This window comes from Ammospiza nelsoni, chromosome 3 (genome assembly GCF_027579445.1).
Source record: "Ammospiza nelsoni isolate bAmmNel1 chromosome 3, bAmmNel1.pri, whole genome shotgun sequence".
Classification (NCBI taxonomy): Eukaryota; Metazoa; Chordata; class Aves; order Passeriformes; family Passerellidae; genus Ammospiza; species Ammospiza nelsoni.
Genome location: NC_080635.1, coordinates 61232575 through 61242520, shown reverse-complemented (window position 1 = coordinate 61242520; position 9946 = coordinate 61232575). Strand labels below are relative to the sequence as shown.

Below are 9946 nucleotides of genomic sequence, written 5' to 3'. Positions count from 1 at the left end.
ATGCCTGTATGTTTGAGGATATAAAATAGTAATCATGTAGTGAACTGATCCTTGTTCTCAGATTACTGTACCAACCTGCTTTTGCTAGTCTCTGGGTGTGATGTCATTGCAAAGAGGAATATCACCTAAGCAACCCTATAATGCTAAAAAGCTTATAGCTGAACTGTGTAGAAGGAAACAGATGGGGCAGTATCTGGAAATTTTATTTGTCAGATATCGCCCATCTGTTTCTCTCCCTATCTGCATGTTTTGCAGTAATATCCATTTTTAGGAAGGCAACAGAATTGGTTCAATCTCCTGCTTTATTATTATTTTTTAATTTTTATTTTTTATGATTCATTAATGGCTGGCAGGGAAACATAAAACCCACACTGTGGGTTTTAGTGTGATTCAGCCAAATCATTTTCATTTGCATTCCATGAGAGGCAAAGTTATACTTCAGGGCAAAATTAGTAGATGTTAACTTTTCTTATTAATTTAATCTAACAATTTTGACAGTTTCTTACATACAACAGACCTCCTAAATAAATGAATGGTACAAAGTATTTTAAAATGCATTCTAAAACTGAAACAATTATGTGTCATTTCAGAGCAAGTTCTAGTTTATTTTTAATGAGTAGCTACTAAAATCAGTAAGTCTTTTTTGGCAGCCATCTGATTCTCTGAAAATAGAGCCACAAAAGGCTTTGAATCAGGTGTATTATTTATGGAGAGTACATAGAGACTTTGGTGGTAAAAATTAATTTTGGACTGAGAAATTCTATTTGTTTTCTGCTTCATATTTTTAGCTAAACATAAGCTAACATAATGTCAGTGACATTGCTCCTCTATTTTCACAGGATCAAAATTAAAACAAATGCCACTTAAAATAGCAGCATAGGCATAAAAGAACTTATTAGAAGTCAAGACCAGAACAAGTAGCACTTCCAAATGGCCCACAGAATTCAATATCAGACAAGACCATGACTCCTTTCTGTTCCTTATGTGTAAGTACCAATACAGAGATATTAACAGATGAGCATTCAGCTTTTATAAGAGTTAATGATAAATAATGACAGTAAGTGGGTTGGGTATACTAATCAATCTGACTAATTACTGGGGTGGTGAGCAAGGCAAAATGGAGAAGTTGAAACAAAATGAGCTCTATTCTAAAATGAGCTCCATCCTGATGCCATGTGTAGCTCATCAAACTGTAACAACTCTGCTCTTGACTCTAGCTTCCTCACACTGCAGGGACTGCTGTTGCTGTCATGCTCTCTTCACAGTCTTTCTTGCCAAATTATAGTTACCCTCTCTTTATTACCTAGGTCCAGCCCTATCCTATCCTCCCCGTTCTTTTGATTATTTTTCCTTTCTTTCCTCCTTAATTTTACAGGATTGCTTTCTGACCTGCAGATATCTGCATCAGCTTTTAAACTGACAATACTTGGTGACCCTGGCAACAGAGGGCTTCACAAGAACAGTTTTCTATCACTGTTAGATTCGCTCTATTCTTCATGTGTCCTTTGTCTACTTTGATCTTTAATTCTGGTCTCTACTTTGATATTGATTCCTAGTCACATATCTCATTTCTTTATCCCTTGTCTGTCTTTTAACTTGTCTTTTGCCAGCCCCTTCCCTAACAGCTGCTTTGGGCGATCACAAACCTGGCACAAGGACATCCTGGTTCCTCCTGACTTGGGTCCAAATCACAGACCGTGTCTCACCTTGCCTCTAAAATGGGTGAATTCTTTGATTCTTGTGGTTCACATCCTTCAACTCATTCTAAGTGCTGTATTTGTGTCTTCCCTTTGTCCTTTAAAGCTTGTTTTTAATGTTTATTTTCTTTATCCTTTGATTACAGTCCACTTAAGAACACAGGACAGGGTTGTGCAGGTTATCAAATCCATTCCTCCTGCTTTTTGCAGGCAAGTTTGTCATGGAATTACTTTCATAAATCTGCCAAGGTCTGCTTTTAAATTGATTATTTTTTCCCCTCTGCTCTCCTAACAGGAGCTGTTTCCACACCTTATGATTAGAAACTATCTTCCATTTTCCAGCCTATAATGATCCGTATCTTGCTTATGCTCTTTTCCTTTTATGACAATTGCGTCCATTAACATCCCTGTTACACTTAGAAATGTCTCACATCTTATTTTCCTAGGTTAAACAAATCAAAACCTTCTAATCTGTCTCAGATAAGCTCTCCCTTCCCCAGAGGCCTCTGCTCTGTTTAAGTCTGAATAAATTCTTCTTGAACATGCATGATGTTAATTCCCTGTGATATCCTAGGTGGGATGCAACAGTATTAATTTTCATATCTTCACTGGAAATATTTTCCCTCATGCTAGGCTTTATGTATCCTAGGCTTTACTTGCTTATTTCATAGCTGCATCATTCTGGTGACTCAAAAATGCCTTGTGACTCACTGATTTCCACTCAGGAGTTTGGGGTTATATTCTTTATTCATCATTCTCATATAAAACTGCTACTGATAACCCTTATTGGCATGACCTAGGATCTTACAGCATTTAGGATCTTCTGATTTCTTATGCTTGAATCATTGAGAATAAAAATTGTATAAACTCACAATGTATATCTTTATACATAAATGCAAAAAATCTATGTATATCTTTATACATAAATGCAAAAAATTTACAAAATACGCATTGGTCCCCCCAGTCTTATTTTATCAGCAGAATTAATTTAAAAGTCCCTCTCTTTAATGCAAAGTCATGAAAATATTAAGCCATATTGGTTCCCAGATGAGTCCTTATCTGATTTTACTCACATCCTCCTCTCAGCCCACCAGTTCCATCCTTAATGCCCCTTTAGCCACTGCTTTAGCTGAAAAACAACTTATCTAGGTTGTCATGGCCCTGGGTGCAGCTACAGGCTCTGCTACAGGCTCTGCAGCCTTGTCTCCTCACTCCTATGGGTCTGTCTGCCTGTGCTCAAGGCCACTTCTGACCTGGCATAGCCATGTAACCTTGTGTCAGGCAGTGGTGACAAATTTGATGTAGGAGGAAGCGCTCGGAGAAACTTTGTTGGTTTCTCCCTGCGTTGAAGGAGTGGATGCTGCATTTAAGTTCTAGCCTTGCCCCAGTCCCAGCGTGTTTTACATTGCAGGTACACCTGTGCATCACTTTGCACCTCACTGATCCTAACCCTGATTTGCAGACTTGATCTCAGATCTGTCTCCTGCCTATGAACTTGTCTGGAGACCTGTAATTTTGTTTGATCCTTGTTATTACCCCCAGATCTGCTCCTTCCGCATTCAGAAACTGCAGGAGGACACTGCCCTGCTTACCTCAGAGGTGTCACTTCATCTTCTAGCGTGCTTCTCTTTCTGGAGCAGCCGGCTCTTGCTGCTTCTTGGCATTTTATGGTATGAAATTATTTCCTGTAGTTCAAATGTGAAAAATCATTGAATGAGTCAGCAGGTCTTCCTGGCGTCTCTTGCCTCTTGGTGTCCCCAAAGTATTAAAAGTTTGTATCTCTGGTGCACAGTTAGTCAGTATTGGCTCTGACAGGTGATGAGGTACCTGGGTATGCCAGCAGGGCTGCTAAACTGAAACTAGGCAGAATTCTCACAACAAATCCTCACATTAAAGACTACACAGGCCCAACAGCAGGATAAACTGATTCAAATAAAAGCTCAGGTAAATAATCTGTTTATTTAATATTGGTGTAATACTGACATTTGGGGAAGTAGGGACCCTCCCTACAATGAATCTCTTGATATCAAATTCATGGAGATCACAAGTCATGGAAATATTTTAATCAGATCTGATGAGCCCTTCACACAAAGCAGCAGAGGTTCCTGCCTTCAGGTCTCACTTCCAGTTCCTACAATCTGCTTCTGGAGTATTACCTGAAACTCAACTGCAGCACCGGCAGCTTTTGGAGCCCTGGAAGGAATTTCTCCAGCTGGGGCAGTATGCAACTCATGTTAGTATGGCTCTTATGCAGCAGCTGCCACTACGCTTGATCAAATTCAACCAATAAATGTGTCAAACCTATGTTAATGTAATCAGATCCCTAAGTAAGAAACTGGCACGAAATTCTCCAAGGTACTGACATATACTTGGGTTGGAGTTTATCAGTTGTACATAATTCACTAGATTATTCTTCTTGCACATATACACAATTCCTTGTAGTCAAAATTTTTGCATGAAGGGAATTGCAAAGGGAGAAGCAGCCAGAAGAAAGTAGTGACTCTTACTGCTTGCAGGGAAACACTGAGTAAATAAATATTGATAGTGACAAAACTGTGGATAGAGTTGTAAAGACCATCTCCCTCTCTGTCCTCACAGTTCCCTGATTATCTGTACTTCCACAACAAAGCAAATAGCTGACAAGATGAAAATCACCAAGGTAAACCTTGAACCTGGGTTTCTCAGTAAGAAGTACAGAAGACCACACATACACCATTTTTTGGCAAGAGGATGTGAGTATTTTCCATTGACTCACAAGTGACCAATGGCTGAGCCATACAAGAGCATTCTTGCTGCTGTCCTGTGTCCTGCGCTGGAGGAGCAGTTTCCCAAAGGCCATGGGAGAAATGAGTGTCCAGTAACAGGACTCCCAGCAGCACAGCTCAGGCTGTTTGGGGAGAAACCTCAGAAGAGAGGCTTTGTGACAGGCTAAGTGCATCAGAAGAGAAAGAATGAGTCTGCTTGGAGCAGGATGACAGGGAGAGAAACAAATTGGCTGTATGGCTGGATGCATCAGTCTATTATGTGGAAAATTCTGTGTTCCTCGAATGTTGGGTTTGGAATGACAGGCAAATTTACCAATGGAAAATGCTGTGACTTGAGAGCTGGAACAGACACTGCACCAAATGCATGCTTATCCTCACTGTTGGCTACAGCAATGAGCACATAGATACCAAAGTATTTATGTTGGGAAATACATAGAATTGCTTAATCTTGAGGTCAATTAGAAGGGAAGCTCAATTTGAAGTGCAGTGGTACAAGACTTGTGAAGATGACTATTCAAATCACAACTGGGCTGCCAGCACAATCTTGGTTTTATGCTACAGGTATACTGTGAATTGAGCCCAGCTCACTCTTTCTAACAGCCCATGACATCCTTTCTCTGTGTGCTTGCACACAGGTTGGGAGCCTCTCCGTTCCATAGCGAAACCTAGTTTTTATGGACTTTTTTAAAGCAATTTTTTTCCAGGAGAACTCTGCGATAGTTTTTAATCCACACTTTATTTTAGTGCAAGGTTAATTTTTCCTTTATGCAGTAATATAGATTTTTTCCCTGTCACACCTGGCTGGCACTGACACACCGCTCCCGGACACGGCAGGAAAAATGTGCTTGACTCCGTCGCAAACCTCGTTCCCCAAGTCCCTTCTCAGCAAGCTATTTTTTTCCCCCCCGTCACAGCGCAGGTATTTTTTTCCCTTGTCGGATAACCTGACAAAGACTAATTTAAACGGCGAGCACATTTCCAGGCGGGAACGCTTCCCGGCTCCGGGGAGCGCCCGTCGGGCAGGCACGTGCCGCCCTCCTCGCCTCGTGCCCGCCTGGATCCTGGCTCTTGGATCCTGGAGCCGCGCTGCTCCCCCGGCCCGGCGCCGCTCCCGACGCGCGGGGCTCGGGGGCTGCTCCCGGGCCGCGCTCCGAGCCCTCACTGCCCCCGGGCCCGTTCTCTGTCCCCGGGCCCGCTCGCTGCCCCCCGGCCCCGCTCTCTGTTCCCCGGCCCCGCTCGCTGCCCCCGGGCCCCGGTCGCTGCCCTCCGGCCCCGGTCGCTGCCCTCCGGCCCCGCTCGCTGCCCCTCGGCCCCGCTCTCTGTCCCCTGGTCCCGCTCTCTGTCCCCTGGTCCCGCTCGCTGCTCCGCGGGCCGGCGGCGGGGCGGGGAGGGAGTGTGTGCGGGGGGGCAGGGGTGTGTCCTGCTCTCCCGCTGCCTGCCCGGGGCACCGGGGTCTCCTCTGCTCTCCCGGCGGCTGCGGCTCACTCGGCTGCCCGTCCCGCGGCGGGACGTGTGGGCTGCGCGGCAGCCATGGCTAGGGAAAGTTTGCCGCTGCTCCTGCTGCTGGCGGCGCTCGGCAGCCGAGGCCAGTCGCCGTCGCCGCCGCCGCCGCCGCCGCAAAGAGGTACAGGGGAGCGGGGAGCCCGCGCCTCGCCCGCCCGGCCGGGACCGCGGCGTACGCGGACAGGGAGGCGACCTGGCCGCCAGCTCGGGAGTCCTTGTGGGCACGGGAGGGACGAGGGGACAGGGACCGAGCGTGACAAGTGAGCCCCAGCCCGGCGGGCGGCAGCACCGCTGGTCCCGCGGTGGCCGGGCCGAGGAGGGGCTGCTGCGGGGCTGCGCTGCGAGGCCGGCACATCCCGCCTCCCGCCGCAATCCCCGCTCCCTCACACAGCCGGCTCGGAGCAGCGCAGATGCGCAGCGCGGTGGCTGGGAGCGCAGGGGGAAATCATGGAGGTGAGGGACCGCTGGAGGACGTGACCTGGTCCCCCCAGGCGACAACGAGGTTACGGGCTGATCTGCTGGCATCCCTCCTCCCGCCGGGTTGTCCCCGTCTCTGCTGGCATCTCTGTGCCAGGGGAAGCTTGATAGGCTGTGGTGAAACGCGTGTGGGCTGTCTGAACTGCTTTTAGTTCAGGTGGCAATTTGATGCACTTAGCCCGTCACAGCGCTTTTCTGTTCAAAACTAACCACGACGGGAATGGGAACGGAATCAATTTTATTCTGCATGGGTAGTAAATGTCTTAGACATACCACTATCATGCATTATGCAGTGTTTAGGTGTGTTGACACTATAAGGGTGGGTTTTTTGTTTGCTTTTTCAGTTAGTGTTCTGTGGAAAGATCAAAAGAGGTGTTGTACAGGTATGGGAGAAATAAACTTTAGTCAGTTTCTCAGCTCTCATAGGAAATCCTTAAAACCATTCTTCAGCCCACAATATTCCTTCTGGCACTTACGTTTCTGCTCTTAACATTTTTAGCCTTGCTGAAATGAATTCACTTAGAAGATACTGTGGGTGTGTCAAAATAAAATAAATAAAAGCCCCTGGATTAACGGCTATCTTTCCTTTGACCCTGATGTCACATAATAGGGTGAACATTATGGATTAGGAATTTTTACAGTTTAGGGTTTACTTTGGAAAATGTGATGCACTGACATTTCATAAAAAATGTCTCAAGCAGCTGACTCCTTAATATGAATTTTACTGTGTGAGAATAAATGGCAGTTGATCAAATGTCTGTGTGGATAAAAACTCATCCAGAATTAGACTGTGTTTAGATGATGGCTTATTGGTAAACATTGAAGATTGGGATTTTAAAAGTAGAGCATTTAAAATACAGTACAAAATGCATTTTCTTCTTGCTTATTTCTTCTTTTATTTTTTTTTTCCTAATTAATTCTTTTTGGCTAATACTGATGTGGCATTTCTTTTAGTATTCTCTCTCTCACAGACACACACATACACAAAGAGACACTTTTAGAGAATGTCCTTTTGTTTATGCAGTATCAGGGTTTCCTTTAACTTCAACAGTGAAGGGATATGTTAATAATTTCCCTTTTAAATTGGAAGTGGGTGTGTTTGGTGTTCATCTGCTGTATCACTTATAAGCGAGTTCTGATAATTTAATGAAGAATCCTAGGACTTTTAATTAAATGTTAATGTGGTGGTGGGACCTTCTAATCTTAACAGTTGAATTCAAGTCCTGGCCTGCCAAATTTTTATGCCATTTACTGTCTTCTAAATTTCTTTTTAAGATCTGTTGCAGCTGCTAGGAGGTGCTAGCACTATGTAGATGTCACTGTGTTGCCCACTACAGACAAATAGCAATGAACTCCTCTGTAATGCAAAAAGTTAGGAAAGTCTGACTTCACTGAAGTCCAGAGGGATTTTTAACATGTACAAGAATGTTACTGCACCCGCGCTTTGTATCTTTAGACTTACAACTTTTGTTTTTTGACTTAAATGTTATTTGCTAATAACCATAATGTTGGATGCTTACTAATTGTTAGCACCAGTTGGATGTCTGTGGACCAAATTATGTAACAGAACTGCAACGCTTTGAAAAACAGTACTTGAGACATCACAATGAATTCCCATGTTGTTTTATAGAACAGAACAGTTCAAGAACATTTTGCACCTCAAAGATGGGAACAGTCTGTATTTCTTTTTTGTTTCTGTACTTGGTTAATTTTTTTTTTCTTTTTAAATTGTTAGAAGACTTACTGTGGTCAGAAACCTGGAATTAATTTCAAGCTGGTTTTTGTTGTTGTTGGGGCTTTTTTTTTTTTTTTTAGCTATGCACATTATCTGTTCTTTTGTTTTTTGAACACTAAATAGTCATGCAGAATTTCTGTCATGGTTTAACCCCAGCCAATGACCAAATACCACACAGCCTCTTACTCACTCCTTCAACTTCTTCCAGTCCCAGCAGGACTGGGGAGAAAATCAGATCAGTAAAAGCTGGAAAAGTCATGTATTGACATAAAGGCAGTTTAGTAGGTAAAATAAAAACTCTGCAGGCAAACAAAACAAACCAAGGATTTAATTCCCTGTTTCCCATGGGCAGGCAGGTGTTCAGCCATCCCCAAGAGAGCAGGGTCTCGTCACACATAACAGTTACTTGGGAAGACAAACACCATCATTCCAAACATCTCATGCTTCTTCCTCTCACTTTATATACTGAGCATGATGCCATATGGTATGGAAAATTGTTTTGGTCATTTGGGGTCATCTGTGCCAGCTGTGTCTCCTCCCAGTTTCCTCTGCACCTCTGGCCTCCTCACGAGTGTGGCAGTACAAAAAGCAGAAAAAGCCTTGGCTCTGTGTAGGGCCTGCTAAGCAATAACAAAAACAATTCTGTATTATCATCACTGAGTTCAACACAAATCTAAAACACAGACCCATGTGAGCCACTGTGAAGAAAATAAACTCTACCCAAGCTGAAACCAGTGCAATTTCTCAGAAAATGGAAGAATCAGAACCAGAAAGGCATGTGCATTCTTCAACAGTGGTTCTTAAAGATGTGCATAACTTGCAGTTAAGGTAAACTGACCAAAGTGCTGTGCAATGTTCCTTTGGATCTTGAACCTTAGTTCATCCTATTCAGTGTGGAATGGGAGAGAACCAAAATAGTAGTAATTTAGTAGGTAATGTAAAATTTCTTTTGGTCTTGAATTCATGCATTTTGTAAAAGGATCTCAATATCTGTTATGAGAGGGAGCGGAAGCTATGTGTCTGTGAAAGGTGTGAATAGAAGGGACAGGGCTAAGGAACATACGCTGCACAGTAACTTGATCTGTAATGTCAGCTGCTGACATCAGTGGAGATAATTCATGGAGTACAGGTGCTTTTAGCATGTGTGGAAGGAAGTGTAAGTTGACTCCAAGTGGTGATGTATATAGGATGCTTATAAAGTCAGAGTGAGATTTCTCCCTCGAAAGAGAAATGAGGGGTGAACATCAGCAGGATGTGACTAGTGCCCTTCTGTTAGGCAGTGGATGGTGTCAGGCAGGTCAATATTTTTAAATCTCTCTGTAGGTGTACATTTTAAACCAAGTTTCTGGAGAGTTTAGTTCAAAACTGTGTTCTCTGTGTTATGTCATTGTAACTAGGACTTAAAAGATTCCTTCCCTCTGTGTATATTGGACCCTATGCTCTGAAAAGTCAAGAGACAAGGCTAATAGGACATAAATTTAGTGTTTCAGATCCTAAGAATGAAGAAAGTGTGTAGACTTAGGTTCTCTCTTTCCTGAGACAAAAAAATACCCCAGATGCTTTGCTTATGTAATCTGTAAAAGCAAAGTCAAGTTTCCTCTTTCTTTATAGGGATTTCTTTACAGTAAGGTCAATTTCAAAACTCACCAACGCCACCCAGCTCTAATCTTGTAATGGAGAGCATTTCCATCATGGCTGATGGCCTTTAAACATCCAAAGCATTGTGCTGGCTGTATTTGGAGAACTGAGCTTGTAAGAGATTTAGTTGA

At 43.5% G+C, this 9946-nt stretch overlaps 1 protein-coding gene across 1 annotated transcript in view; it reads left to right on the top strand.

Annotated features, from left to right (window-relative positions):
- Positions 1–5907: 5907 nt before the first annotated feature.
- Positions 5908–9946, top strand: part of LAMA2 (laminin subunit alpha 2) — a 335803-nt gene continuing 331764 nt past the window's right edge. The window contains exon 1 of the mRNA XM_059468183.1: positions 5908–6086. Coding sequence (XP_059324166.1) covers positions 5993–6086 — 94 coding nt within the window. The 5' untranslated portion in view covers positions 5908–5992. The remainder of the gene's footprint in view (positions 6087–9946) is intronic.